A 15,966-nucleotide genomic window follows, 5' to 3' on the forward strand; every position below is an offset into this window, starting at 1 on the left:
CGTGACATTCTTCTCTACTCAAACTCGTGACGCCCTCATCACGGATCGGCTTCTCCTAGGGTCCCATTGGACCATGGAGAGTCCACACACCTGACAGACAGTAATCTGCTCTGATACCACTTATCACCTCCCAAAAAAACTCTTTTAAAAGAAGTGGTCAGCCTAGGACTTAAATACTGTTCTTTGGCCCTACACCTAGCCGATGTGGGACTTTTTGTCCGTGACAATAGGCTGCATAAATATATATAAATTAATAGGCATAATATCATCAAGCACCAATACATCTAAGTTTAAGTAGTAGAATTTGAAAGTGTGGGGCTGGAGACAGTATGAAAAAGAATAAAAAAGTTATAGTAGTTGTCCAACATAATTACAAATATTAGCCAGTCAAAATTGTTATCTGACTCTCAATCCAACATAATTGACTTACTCTTACAGTAAGTGCGAAAGTTAGTCATTATTCATATCATTTGTCATGGTTATTAAATTCTTCATGTCATGTTCTTTATTATCATTGTTCCTTACGTCAACATTAATTTTTTTGTCTAGATTGTATTGACGTTTACTTTTCTATGCTATTTGGGTACTAATCAAGTTTAAAGGATGGAGTTGTTAAATAATAGTGGCTTCTGTCTGGCTTCTTTATCTCCTTTTTGGATGGCCATCTCCCTTGCACGCATCTTTACCACTATTCATAGCTTCTTCCTCGTATCCCTCTCTCTTTCAAATACCTTTCTCTCTCATCTCACTCATTAGGCTCGATTTTTTTCCTTTGGTTCTCTCACTCTCTACAATCAAACTCATTCATTCACTATCTATTGCTTCCTCCAAGAAGTTTTCATCAAATTAATATCAGTGCTTCTTACAAGGATTCTAGCTTTTCTCTTTCAACATTAAAAGAAAAAATTTAATAAAAATGAAAAATATTATCTATTTCAAACCTTCTGTTGAACTTGTAAAGTGAGAGAATTCCAGATGTGTCTCTTGCTGCCCAGCCAAAGCAATCCCCTTTCTCACTCTCGGAAGACATGGTTACGAATTTGTTCTGACTGTAAAAGGAAAAAAAACAAACACAATGTAATGTCATTAGCTAATCATTTCGGTGAAATTTTTGAAGAATGAATATGTAACTAAGATCTAATAATATCAAGACATCATTCAAATCAATGACTTTTACTCAAACAATCTGAACAATGATGGGCTTTTATGCACCGTGCAGGGCCAGAAAAAGACAAAAGAGGTTTGATTAAAATAAAATGTTTCTAATATATATTTTTTAGATGTTTGGTTTATTAATGTTGCTGAAATCACATTACCTCATAATTCATTGTATTCACAAAAAATGCTTTTTATTGTAGTTTCTATTAGCATGGTTAGACAAACGTGTTAATCAAGGATACCAAGACAAAAATCATACTTGTATGTCTTCGAAAAAATAGTTAGAACATAAAATTGCCTTGAAAAAACAAAATCTTTTAGTTTTGCAAAATGTAAGTTTAATAAACAATATTCGTTTGTAATTTAAAGATACAAAGCAGAAATGAGCGAAAATCTCGCTTCTCTGCCAAACCTACACAAATTCCATAAGTTAAAAAAAACGATCGCTTTTTAAATGCAAGTTCTTTAAGATTCTCCACCTCCACCCTTTTCAATATTTCCTATCAACATCGACAAGTGTTCGTAGAATTTCTAGTTTTACACTTAAAACCACCATTAGAGTTAAGAATAATGTGTTCATTATTATTTTTTAAGCCAAACTATATTTAGTAGACAATGATAAAAATACATGGAAGACATTTAATAAAAAAATATCAGAGCAAAACAGAAAATTATAATAAAGCACAAAAATACAAAATTTTCATTTAGGCTATCTGGCTTGATGCCTAGTGAGAATAAGAGAATAGCAATAGATTTTCTTCTAATCTCTACTCCTTCCAGTATAAAGAATGTGAAATCTTTTATTTGCCAAAAAGTCGATGCTTTGACTGCTCCAATCAGAATAAAAAATATGTTGTGATAAATAACCATCATTTTATCAGCAATAGAAAGATTGCATCATACGGGAGGAGAAAGCCGAAACCACAAAAACAACTTTTATTAATAGGAAAAGAGAGTCACAACACACAAACTGAAAATAACATCACCAAAACACAAACAAACACCTCGAGAGTGTATTTGAAGGGCAATTGAGGTTGGTGGGAAGGTGGGGTGGCAGCCGGGAGCAGCAGGACAGCCGTTGGGATGGCTGGCTACTAGGAAAAGTGGAAGGGAAAGGGCTGGACAGCAAGTTATTGCAGCAAAAATGGGTTCAGCAAAGGGAAGCGGTTCGGTATAGCCCACGGCTAAGGAAAGTGGAGGAGATGGAGTAGAAAAGATAAAAGGGGTTATATAATCACCACCTCGGAGTCAGATATAGTCATGAAATAAACTCACAACAAAAGTAACCCTAACTCTCACTAACAAAAATATAAATAGACTCCAAACAAGAAAAAAAGAAAAGGAAGGAGGAGAAGGGTTGGCCGCATTGCCTCCCTTCCTAAAATGCTGCTCGATCGAGTGGGAGACGAGAAGGGAATGCCGCCTAGGTTGCTTAATGTAGCTCGACACTTTAGGCGGCCAAGATCGGGCTTCCCTGGACTAGTCGGGTCAAATGCAGGATCTCTCACGTCTCGCTTCCGCGTTAGTCTCTCGGGGTTGGGAGAGCTTCGACTTCATTTGTCAAAGCTTCAAGCTTTTCATAACCCGACATTAACAGTCCTAGCAAATCGATCAAATAGATGCAGTCATTCCAAAGCATATTATGATAGAATAGGTATCTATCTATCTTTGGCACAACTTGAGCGAGAACTATCGATAGACGGGTATTCTCAAGAATCGTGTATCGAGTCATCCCAGTTGTAACCCGCTTCTTCCACTCGTATTTTGGTTGAGTGATGTTGAATAACTAGTATGCAAGAAGAAGTCAAATCCAGGGTGAGATCTGCGACAGGCTGCACCACTCTTACTAGAACTCACTTAGAAGAAACCTCTTCTCCATTGAAGAAACTTGGATCCCATTGCAAAATTTGCTTCCCCATCAAGCTCCTTGGGCCCATTACCAAGCTAAGATTCACATCTCCTGTCTGCATATTTGGAGAAGAATCTCATGTTAAACTAAAAATAACCTCTAAATAACTTCATGTAACGTTCCCAACATGGCACAAAATGACTGCTCTTCGGACACGTTGGATCACCCTCCGTATGAGTAGCTCAGGTGGGGGTCTATAAATTTGAAATATTTGTATTTCCATTATTTGTGGTGACGTTGTATGTGATGTTGGCTCCTCAAACCCATAACCCTTGTAGACATCCAAGGTTGCTCTTGCTGATGTTCTTCTCAATGTCTGCAAAATGCTGGCTCAAGGCACCATCATCTCAGGCTTTGTTGGGTTGCTTATTACCTCAAAGTTACTACATTCTAAAGAAGCGTCTATTACCTCAGCTAAAATCTCTATCTCGGAGCCAACCAAATTTGGTGATGTCTCTTCCTTGTTGGCTGAAAGATGAGAATCCTCTCTGAAGTTTGTATATTCTTCCTGATCACCATTCATAACTTTAACTGGAAGCGGGTTCTCCTCATTTATGTCTTCACTGTCTATAGTTCTTGCGGTATCTTTACCTAAATTTTCAAAGAAGCTCTGCTCGGTGAAGTAGATTACTCTCCTGGTTGTGCATTCTACCTCAAAAAGCCTAAATTAGTGGCACTTGCCAAATTTTCTGGCTATGACAGACTCACAAATTGGTTTCGCTGGATAGTAGCTAGGGGGGTCCCGTGGTGTTGTGGTCTCTCCACATCGGAAGCTAAAATCTGCAACTTTTGGCAGTAGTAACTTGGTAGGAACTAGCGTTGTGTTTCCCGCTTCAACTTCATATCTTCTCGTTCCTCCCTTCGACTTTTCGGATCACGGTCGAGAATAAACTTTCATTGGATTTCATTTTCAATGTTTGTAATCCACTGCCGAAGTCAGCGGATCTCTCGTAGTATCTCTTCCAGGTGGGGCTCGGGCATGTATCTCATTAGTGGCAAGGCTAAGGTTTAGCGTTGGGAGGTGAGAAATGGTGTTTTAGACTGTTGTTGATTTTGAAAATCAGCAAAGAGAATTTAGGGATTGGTTTTGGAATGGGTGGTTCAAGGTAGAAAAGAAAATGTTCTGGTGGGGGAGTGAGTAAAGTGGGCACTAGGAAACCCTTAAGATAGGACTAGGGTTGAACTAGCTCTAATACGAAATGATACCGGAGGAGAAATCCCAAACCACAAAAACAACTTTTATTAATAGGAAATGAGGGTTACAACACACAAAAACTGGAAATAACATCACCAAAACACAAACGGTCACCTCGAGAGTGTATTTGAAGGGCAGTGGAGGTTGGCGGGAAGGTGGGGTAGCAGCTAGGAGTAGCAGGACAGCAATTGGGACGGCTGAATGTCGGGAAAAGAGCTGGAGAACAAGTTATTGCAACAGAAACGGGGTCGGCAGCGCACAAGCAAGCAATTAGGGATAGTCGGCGGCTAAGGGAAGTGTAGGAGACAGAGTAGGAAAGATAAAAGGGGAAATACAATTACCACTTCGGAGTAGGATACAACCGGAGCACCACCACCACCTCGGATACAGCCTCAGAACGGAGAAAATGATTTCACACAAAAAATTTGAAATCAATTTACAGCAAAACTAACCTTAACTCTCACTAACAACAATATAATTAAACTCCAAACAAGAAAGAAGAGAAAAGGAAAGAGGAGAAGGGTTGGCGGCATCGCCGCCCTTCGTAAAATATCGCTCAATCGAGTGAGAGACGTGAAGGGAGCAGGGGACACGAAGGGAATGCCGCCTAGGTCGCTTAATGCCACTCGACTCTTTACGCGGCCTGAACTGGGCTCCCCTAGACCAGTTGGGTCAACAGCAGGATCTCTCGTGTCCAACTTCCGCGCAGGAAGCCTTGCGTCACTGCAGAGTACTCTCAATGATAAATTTTACCATTGACAAGGTAATCATCACCAGGCGCTAGCGAGTGCAAGGACACCAACCGCTACTTCCTAAAAAGAATCTAAATCAAGCATCTAGTTTTGAAAAAAAGCTTGAACAAATGAGAAGGGATCTTCCATCATTGGATATGATGAATCAATAAGAATATCATGTGCAAGGTACTATGACTAAAATGTATGCTTGTTGTTATAAAAAAAATTTAAGTATTTTCGGGTTCAAAGGATTAATAATCTCCACATTTTTAATGATGGAAAATATATGATAATGTAAGCTAAAATGAGGGTAAAAGAAAACTCCCCTTGAAAATATGCTTCCAGTAACATCAAATAAAATTGGATTGTAAAAAGTTATTATTAATATGAAAGGAATAATGTCTTTTTCCAGTAGCCACAAATATTAAAATTTTAATATATAAAAGGTCACATGATTAACATAATGAAACCAATAAATCCAAGCAAATACGAATTAACATCATAAACTGCTTGAACACAAAAGAATAAATAACACGAAAATAAGAACAAAAAAAATGAAGAACAAGAAAATAACAACACAAAGTATCAAGATAGCAATCATGAAAAATTGAAACAGAAACTATCACCACACTCTAGAAATAGTCTAGAGGTGGCTGTGAAAGGGAGCAAAAAAGCCAAAATTCTTACATTTGACATATTTAATTTTTAACCAATTTTGTGCTTCTCCAGAGTCAGTCATTTAATCAAAAGCTTTGACGCTATTCTACCAATGTGTTAATTTAAGTAAACTTCAAAGAGGTTAAAATAATACCCTTGCTCAACTATCTGTTGGTCCACACAAGTCCCAAACAGATCAAAACACACAATAAGTTTGTAGGAACCAAGAAAATCTTCATGAGAGGTTGTTACTACTATTGTCCCTCTTGAGTAGGTTGAGTAGATGATTGAGAACATCACCTTATACTGTGCCACCTCCTTGACATTACTTGCAGAAACCTTTCGTGATGATTCTTGTACGCCACACAAAGATTAATCATTATTGAAGTGGTGGTTAGGTCATGTTTTAAGTATATGATTTGGTTGTAGAGGATAGATGATATTGTATTTTTTCTCAAGTACACAAGAAATGCCTAAAGAATATATTACAAGTTTCTTCCTTGAAGTTTAACAAACATAAGTAAGATGTATTTCAAATAATAAAAGATAGCCAACCACATCAAAATGTGTTTTAATGAGATAGTTGTCATGACCTGCCCCAGGACTTAGAATCTTCAATTTAATTACTATCTTCAAATCCAACAATAATGAAAGAGCCATAAAGTTCAAAAAAAAAAAAAAATAGAACTAATGGTAACTAGGACAAAATAGAACTAATGGTAACTAGGACCAAGTTGTCCTATCTGTGGTATACATTTTATTCTTTCACTCATTTTTACTTAAACTTTTAATTAACGAACTAAATTTTCAAAATAAAGGCATTGGAATAATTAGAGTTCTAAATCACAGTACTCAAGAAATAGGAGCATTATATATGCTAGCTATTAATTTAAACTATATAATAAATCAAATCATGTACCAAATCTATAAATATTAACAATGAATGATGGTGTAATTATGCTATTTATTTTTTTCATTTACATTTTTAAAAAATATAACTTTACACACTTATGTTTTTTTTTTCTCTTTATATGAATAAAATATCGTTTAAACATAACACACCACTAGTTGATATATACCAAACGGTACAACAGTGTGTAAAACAAGTTCACTATTACCTGATGTGAATAGGCACCTACATACCACTAATCGATAAATCTCTCATTGGCACAACAGGGCATGATCTTAATTCCATTGTTGTTTGAGTGGCAGACAAAACATCTACCAATGTGAGTATATTGGCTTCGCCAATGAATATTACAAAGGGGTGAACTTCATCTATCATGAATCATGATACACATGCAAGTATTCCTATATACTAGGACTATGTTACATTCTTCATAACATACATTATTTCTTTATGATATGGTTGAGAATTGAACCTTATTTACGGTCTTATTGGTAAGAAAAGGAATATTAAAAAAGTTTAGAGGTTTATTTGTAAAACATTGTAATACCCTATTTTAAGCCATGTTTGAATGAAAATATTAGGTTTTGAACTCTATTTGGTATCAGAGCCCGACGCCTGGGTCGCATGAACAAGATAGAGGTCACGAAAGGCGGCTTGCTTCAGATCAGCGGCGAGAGGAAGAGAAGAATGAATGTTGGCATAGAATCGAGCATAGCAACGGTGAGTTCCTATGGTAATTCCGACTGCCAGAGAACGCAAAGGTGAATCAGGTGAAGGACTGGAAGATGACGTCGGAGGCGCACAACATCAAAAACAAGGAGGTTAAGTTAGAGATCGCGAATTGCGACTTCCAGAGCGAGACTAGGTGGCAACAACTTTGACGGTCCTTATACGATGTGATCCGTAGTAATAGGATTTGACTTCTAGAGGTAACAGTTTCGACGGTCCTTATACGATGAGATCCCGTAGTAATAGGATAACGACTTCCAGAGGTCGTGAATCACAACTTCCAACGCGGTGACGAGGTAACATGATCGCAATTTCCAAAGAACCGGCCATGGCATCGCAATAAAGAGCAATAACAAGATGCGACCTACAGAACCGCGCGTGAGAACAGTGACGCGATTGCGGCTTCTAGAGAACCGTGACGTGATCTCAATCTACAAAGGCAAAGGATAAAATTTGTGTGATTTGGATTTGGACTCTTATGTTCGAGGATATCAGGAGACAGAAATTGTGCGGGAGGTAAAGGATAGGAGCTTATGGGAAAGCTAGATCCTCAAATTTTGAAAGTCTTGGTCAGGATCATACAAGGAGCTAGCGTCTCGACAGGAGCCACCACCTAAGCACGTACTCCGACGTGGATGAGGCTAGATCTCTCTTCTATGGATCTGAAGGTTGATGAAACGACAATGTATTTGAGTTGGTCGCATCAAATCGAAGCTACTATAGCAGGGATGAGACTAAAAGAATATTTGGCGAAAGTCAAGACAGAACAAAAGGGTGACAGTGCTGAGGGAGACAAATGGAAGACCACACACGCCTTACTTTACCCGAGCTTCTTAACTCGATGGTTCCATTGATCATCTCATTGGTGGATATCATTTGAAAGGTTAAGGGCATCTAGCAAAGTTGAAGAGGACCTATGCTGGGATTGAGAACTGCATGAGGGTATTTCAGACTCGACTTGAGATAGAAGTGGTGGTACATTGTGATAGAACAATTCAGAGATACGCCATATAACTGGAGCAGTTGTGGCCAGATCTTGATTACATATCACCGATGTTGACCTGTGGCGACCCAGAGTGGAAGAAAGGATAGATTCTTACACAGATGAAGAATATGCAGTTTCTGACCCATCTGAACCTGACCTTTGATTAGAGGAGATTAGTCCTCCTAGCTAACGTGACTATCCCATCATTGGTAAGTCCATCATGGCCCTCGCGTACGGGGCTTCCTTTACAGATGATGGCGAACCTTTCAGATGGCTCGCCCAACTTGCACTGCATCCAAAGAGATTTTTCTGGTGACACCTACTCCTTAATGTTATTCCCCCCAATGTTTGGTTGGCAAATAGAGGACTTGCGAGTGATAAAGGATGTCAGTGGGGTTGTTTCTCTTATAAAGACATGGACCATATTACATTTTGGTGTAAAGTGGTGAATGAAGATTTTTGGGCCCTTGAGAAATGGGGCTTTTCTTGCCCGAAATTTACTTCATTTGAAGATTTTATCCAGTAGCTTGTTACGATCCTACAATCAAGAAGACTAATGTCCCACTTGCTCAGATTTTCTATCATGACATTCATTGATGTTGGAGGTCTCGCAATGCTAAGAAGCATGATGGGTCGTTCACCACCCCTACCATCATGGCATGGATAGTGCTCTTTGGCAGAACTATCGGGCAAGTACGTGGATTGCCGTACGTGATGAGACCGGCTAGCTCCATGGTGCCATGAGCCGACAACTAATTCACTAGGATAGCAGGCAGGTGGAGCTTGATGCGCTTTTATCTATTAGGAAAATTTTACAACAATGGATGACAGAGGTCAATCGTATTATCATTGAGGGTGACAACACGAAACATCAACAACATTATGAGACAGACTATGGAGCAAGGCCTTTGGAGGGCCAGTCCTGAGCAGTGCTTTGACTTCTCTTTTCTTACCTCTTTTAGAAAAGTCCTTTTTTCTTTCTGTTCCTAGGGAGCTCAATCAAGCTGCCCATTTTTGTACCCAAAGGGCTCTTTTACATAGTTTTTTTTTTATACAGTCCCTGAATCGTCATAGTTGGCCCAAAGGGCTCTTTTACATAGTTTTTTTTTTTTTTTATACAGTCCCTGAATCGTCATAGTTACTTTGAGTCATCCTCCGCGAGGATAGGACCTTTTTTGCGCGGGCCTGAGGACCCGTTTTTTATATTTTTTCATATTTTTTGACTTTTTTTTATGTAATATGCACACCCTTCACAGATAAGGCTATTGTTGTAATGATATAGAAGGAGAGTAGCATGAAGTAACACTCTAAGCTGAGTGGGCTTCCCCGTGCGTGATCAGCTTTGACTACCTCGAACACGGGTATGATAGGTGTCTAGGGGAAGGCTCACAAGTGATACAATTGTGGTAAATTTGTGCATCTGAGCAAGACCCGCCCTAACTCACCTAATGAGAGAGAGAAATGTGGACGTGGACGTGGACATGGTAGAGGCCGTGATCGTGGATATGGTAGAGGCCGTGATCGTGGTGTTTGAAAAGGTAAAAAAGAGGGCTACTGAGCAAATCTGATGGTAGCAGAGAAGGCGGGAGAGACAAGTGTAGTTTTTACTAATGAGAATTATAATTGCCTGTTGTAGTTGAAGAGAAAGCAGAAAGAAGCAGGAGATGTGGTTGAGGATGCTTTCAACTAGTCGTCATCAAGGGATTACATTGTCAATTATGCTCATTCTGACAAAGGTATTTGTAATACACATGCTCTTACCTCTATTTCTACCACAGATCATCAGAATTGAGAGTTGATACATCTCAACATGTGGCAGGTAGTGCTAGAGAGTTTTCTTTTTATACTCCCCTAGCAGTATCAGAAAGCATTCAGACTACTGATGGTAAAACAAAATATGTAGTTAGTAAGGATACAGTACGGGGTACCAATTATATGATTTTGTCCAATATTTTGCATGTTTCTTCTTTTCCAGTGAATCTTTTATCCATTAATGTCAGTTTCTCCAACTAAAATGTATTGTTTTTTTGGTATTCCTAAGGTGATCTTCTAAGAGAAAAGGACAAGACATAAACTTAGGACTAAAACATGACATAATGAAATCTAATACTTAGAGACTTCTTAACCCCCTTGTCAAGTGATACAAATATAGTTAAAAGACAATGAAAGACTTTCTTCATAGACTTGATCCAAGTTGCTCAGTAGGGAGAAACTCCCACTAGTCGGAGAAGCTGGATGAGCCTTTCTGAGGAGCTTACTGATATTGGAAACTTCGATCATATCCTCTTTTCTCCTACTTTCATCAACATTCTCCTCTTTAACTTTTGCAAGAAAGCGCAAAAGACAACTCCTTAGAGATCTCGATAGCTCGCCCAAGCATAAAGTCGCCCTTCGCTAACGTATAAAGTCATGTATGTGGTTTGCTCTCAAAGTCACTTAAAACCCACTAGTAAAGGTTACTCATCCAAAAATACTATTGACGACTTTTTCGACATGCCAATCTACATGTATTTCTATATTTTCTTGGCTATATTCTTTGGCCTACACACTTCATGTAATTAAAAACGCATTTTTATCTCATGTATGTAGCTTCTCTTGTAGCACCCAGTCTTAATAATAAAAAAATCAAAGAGCCATTTTTGGAAAAGATTGATTTAATATAATGAGATTCTAGAGCCTCAATGCCTTTTTTTTACTTTATTCTCTTCTTATTTTCTGCTCTGCTATTTTTTTTTTATTATTTCTCTTCTTATTTTCTGCTCAAATATAATTTCCTAGTCTTAAAAGTAGGAATATTGGCATTCCAACGGACAAAAATGAATCCATCAAGTTGGCAACGAGACGACAAAAACAGCAGAACATAACAGGATAAATCACTGCAAAAATTAAAGGTTGAAAATCGAGCACGAATGAATAATAAATAAAGGAAGATTGAAGAAAATAATACGAGAGTACGGAGAAAGGAGCCAAAATCGCTTTTGATTAACTCTGCTGGTTTAGGGAGGAGGCTCTTACAGGAAACAGCTGTGTTTGCAACGGTATAGAGGTTCTTACAACAGAGGGAAAACTTTACCTTCGCAACCAGTGCTGGTAACTCCACAGGTCTTAGGGTTCGGAAAAATCTTCGAAGACGGGAGAGATGTAAATACAGTTCTAGGTCGTTGACTGTTGCTCTCGGCCAAGATTATCTCGCATTAGTTTTCTCTTTTGGGTTGGATTCCGAGACGGGAGCCCAGCGTGTAAAATTTTATTCTATGAGACCCTAAAAATTAAATCGCACGTCTTACCGAAACGTCAGATTATCATGTCGGAAATCTAACGTCGCCCGAGCTCAGAGTACCATCATTCGGCAATCGTTTAAAGTTTTGGATTGCTTCTTGAATAAAAAAAACTTAGGATTTTATGTTGTTATTTGCTAGTCGAAGTAAAGTCGCGACAAAGATGAAATTCGAGCCTATGCAGACTGAAACCGAAGAGAGTCCTGTGAGAATAGAGATCGAAGAGTCATTGATAATGGAAAATTAAGAGCATTCGAAAATGGACTAATAAGCGCAAGAAGAACAAAACGAAAGAGCGTATGAAGAAGAAAATCAAGAGGGCTCATCTAGGTAATTTTTATTTTTATAGTTCTACTTTCATTGACAAGACTATGTTAACAGAGTGTAGAAATTCTTCCATATAATATTCGGAATAGATACTTGAATGACTCGTAACTTTGATTATCTAAAAATCCAAAAAATAAATCACTCAGGCATTTAGCTCAGACTTACTGTTTTTGGGTAATATTTGAGTAGTATTTTAGTAGTATTTGAGTAATATTTGAGAGTAGTTTGAACTAAATATCACAAGTTCACTCAATATTGTCATAATAATATTATAATAACACTGGAATAAAACCTGGATTTTAATAATAATATCAAACTAACACTACGTAACACTACCGAAATATTACCTAAATAAAACTATATTAATATCTAAGTAATACCTGAATAAAATTGAATAAAACTTGAATTTTAATAATAATACCAAACTAACACACATACCACCATCCATACCATCACCGAAAAAATACCACATACCATCACCGAAAAAATACCTAAATAATATTATAATTATTCCACTTATAATACCTGATTTTCTTTAATAATACCAACTAACATCAAATAACATCACGAAAATAATACCATAATATCACATAAATAATTCTATAAAAATATATGAGTGATAACACAATATTGCTTAAATATTACCTGAATAATTTCAAAATAAAACTCGACTACATAACTCGCTTACCCTAAACGCCTTAACAAAGAGTAAATAACACTGAAATAACAACTTAATAATGACTATATGACCCCTAATATTTGTTGCGTTATTTTGTTTTATGTAGGTTTGTGAACCCAAGGTCCATGAGTTGTAGATGTCGACTTGTATGAGTTGTAGATGCCGACCATACGTGGTGAGAGATGTGTTCAATAAGGTCAAGTTTGTCATATCTGAAGACATCAGAAATGAGCTGAAAATGATGAATATTAATTAGTTTTTTGCGCTCTCAGCTTATCCCTAATACAATGCATTGACACTACAAATATTGCAATGTCGGCAACATTAAAAAATTATATTCACAATGAGTGGAAAAGATCTGAGAATAATGTCTGATGAAGTTGTCATTTTGATCAGCATGCCAAATAGAGAAGAATTGTTGAAGTGAAAGAAAGTTTCATCATGTAGTGTGGATGTTCGCCAAATGAACAATGATATTTTAAACTTTGCAACCGGGGAGTCTTCTACCCATTTTGATTAATTGTATAATTTTTTTTTGTTATCAAATTTATTTTTCCTTTTAGTAAGTTCGGTATATCCAAAGGACTTTACACCTTTGGCGAGAATGTGCATACATTTTCTTCATTTAATTGATCTACTGCGCTCAGTGAATTTCTTATTTAGCAAATTAATGCAGTAACCACAAAATAAGGCGGAAAGGACCTTGGGATATATAAATGGTTTTTTTTTGCTAAAGGTTAGTATCTCATATAAATGTTTCATTTAATTGATCTACTGCGCTTAGTGAATTTCTTATTGAGCAAATTAATACAGTAACCACAAAATAAGGCGGAACGGACCTTGGGATATATAAATGGTTTTTTTTTTTTGCTAAAGGTTAGTATCTCATATAAATGTAAAAAAAATATTTATTTCCTTGTGCAAAACTGAATATGACTTTTCGTTTACACAGCTCTGGTTTTACGAGCATACTTCTTTGGTAAGTTCTACCTCGCATGAGGTCGGACCTCAAATGTTGAGATAACCAACAAATGTAAGTTATAACTCATCACATATTGATATAACTTTTAAGAGGTTGAATACTGAGCAAATAAGTTACATTTAGTTGTTATTTAAAAATAAAATCTTATGTTTTTTTGGGAGTTTTAATGATTAAATCGTTTCTTTCTGAAATAAATTGCAGGTTCATGATCAATTTTTAGATTTAAAAGAGGATGAGCTCAATTTGCTCGCCAATCCAGATGAAGGATTACCCGGTCCAGTTCCAACAACAATTTAAGGCAGACCAAAGGCACCTGTATCATCTGATATGAAGCCGGTTGTTTCAAGTGACATAGCCCTGGAGCCAATGTACACCGCAATGAATAAAAATATGGAATCAATAATTGAATTGCTTAAAGTTAAAAGATTTATTAGTTGTTGTTTTCTCTCTGTAGAAATATTATGGTAATATAGTTGTTATTTTCCTTCTGCACTTGTTTAATTCTGGTTGTTTTTTTATAATATTTTCCCTCTGATATAAACAATTTAATATTAAAAATATATCTTTGGAAAAACCACGCTATGACCGTGGAGCCAAGAATACACTAAAGGAATATTCTAATAAAACCAGGTGATATTTCTTCTGAGCGAGCGTTGTTTTATTGTGGTTGTGTTGGGGTAATATTATGATTATATTCACCCGAGGCTGTAATAAGCTGGCGGAATTTTACAATCACACATATCTGATTCCAGTCGTTTTTCGATAATATTATGACAATATTACTGTAATATTGTTATTATATTGCACATTTATTTTGTCATTTATATATATATAAAACAACTTAAGATTTGTGATTATATTTTGTTTTATTGTGGATGAATATATATATAAAACAGTTTTATCATATAAATATATCCTTTGTATTTAGGCAATATTTTTTTTATATTCCTCCACCGCTATAAAAATTAATCTGGTTGTATTTGGGCAATATTTTTGTAATATTACATTATTATTTAAGATAGTATATCGCATTTCTATGGAGGGTAAAATTTAACAGTTATATCTTCCATATATCTCATTAACACTGTAAAAACTACATTAATTCCATAATAACAACTAATACATTGATTTAACGTTGTAGACGTTACATTAATACCACATTACGTTCACTTGTTGCAGTTTTTTGGTATTTTACGTATCATCATTTAGGTCCATCAATAAGCTCATATATGTGTTTATGAGCAGTGATGCAGACAATTCCTTCTGATTTAGGGTAATCACAAGGGAACATAAGTAAATATGTATAATCAAAATTAGTTCACATATCATAAAGCGTTTTGAATTTTAAGTGATGTACTTGACTATGCCGATCCGACATCGCAAACAGGTTTGGGTCAGATGGGTGAAATGTATCTTGACTTGAATCAACTTTTTTCTCCTTTCCTGTAATACAATACTTCATGTTACGAAGTTGTATAGCAACATGCATGAAGAAACATTTATTAGTATAGGTAAAACTTACTTTTTACTCTTTTGTTCTTCTCCCAATAGCCCTTTAACCTTGCATTAAATATTTCTATTGGTTGCATCTTCGCTGGGTCATTCAAATTGTGTTGTATATTCAGTGTCATTTTCTTCTTTGACCTTGACATTTCTCGATGGTCTCTCCCATTCAATATGGGCTCATATTCAATTGTTAGTTTCTTTAATGTCTCCAACACGTTTTTCTCAGCAAGTTCATTACCTTGCTTTAATGTATTGATCTGGTATGCAAATTTATGAACGTGCATGCGATATATGAGTCCACTTGAACAAGTTGGTGACGCTTGTGAATCCTTCAAATGTTTATACCCATATGTTATATATATCTCTCTTTACATGAATAGACCACCGTAATAATATATATTTATCAGAATTTTTTGTTATATTCTAATGGTTAAGCACCCTTAGAGTGTGAGCACATAATAAATCCATCATTTTAATTTTCTTGAAATTGTATGTAATTTCAGAATTACTTTTGTCGACTTTAACTACCCATATGTTATATATATCTCTCTTTACATGAACAGACCACCGTAATAATATATATTTATCAGAATTTTTTGTTATATTCTAATGGTTAAGCACCCTTAGAGTGTGAGCACATAATAAATCCATCATTTTAATTTTCTTGAAACTGTATGTAATTTCAGAAATACTTTTGTCGACTTTAACAATCCATTGTCTGTCTGTGTGCTCATTATCTAAGTTTCTAATGTAAAATTCTGAATCTCTGGTGGCTGAGCACTCCACAGCAAGTCCACATAAACCATATAACAACTTTGCTTCAAATATTGGATGTAACTTCCTCGTATAAACTAAAGCACCTTGCCTCAACACGGAACTACTTTTACAGCGGAAAAACTACTTTTACAGCGGAAAAA

At 36.4% G+C, this 15,966-nt stretch overlaps 1 protein-coding gene across 3 annotated transcripts in view; it reads right to left on the bottom strand.

Annotated features, from left to right (window-relative positions):
• Window positions 1-15,966, bottom strand: part of LOC110023003 (probable cinnamyl alcohol dehydrogenase 1) — an 85,144-nt gene that overhangs the window by 21,132 nt on the left and 48,046 nt on the right. The window contains exons 1-2 of one of the 3 annotated variants that reach the window (XM_020722193.1): window positions 11,351-11,527; window positions 942-1,049 (exon numbers count right to left, since the gene is read on the bottom strand). In XM_020722193.1, the coding sequence (XP_020577852.1) occupies window positions 942-1,030 (89 nt within the window). In that variant the 5' untranslated portion in view covers window positions 1,031-1,049; window positions 11,351-11,527. Of the gene's footprint in view, window positions 1-941; window positions 1,050-11,292; window positions 11,308-11,350; window positions 11,528-15,966 lie in introns of those variants that run through there. The other 2 variants (XM_020722195.1, XM_020722191.1) reach the window with 2 other exon arrangements.

This window comes from Phalaenopsis equestris, unplaced genomic scaffold (assembly GCF_001263595.1).
Source record: "Phalaenopsis equestris unplaced genomic scaffold, ASM126359v1 Scaffold000204, whole genome shotgun sequence".
NCBI lineage: Eukaryota > Viridiplantae > Streptophyta > Magnoliopsida > Asparagales > Orchidaceae > Phalaenopsis > Phalaenopsis equestris.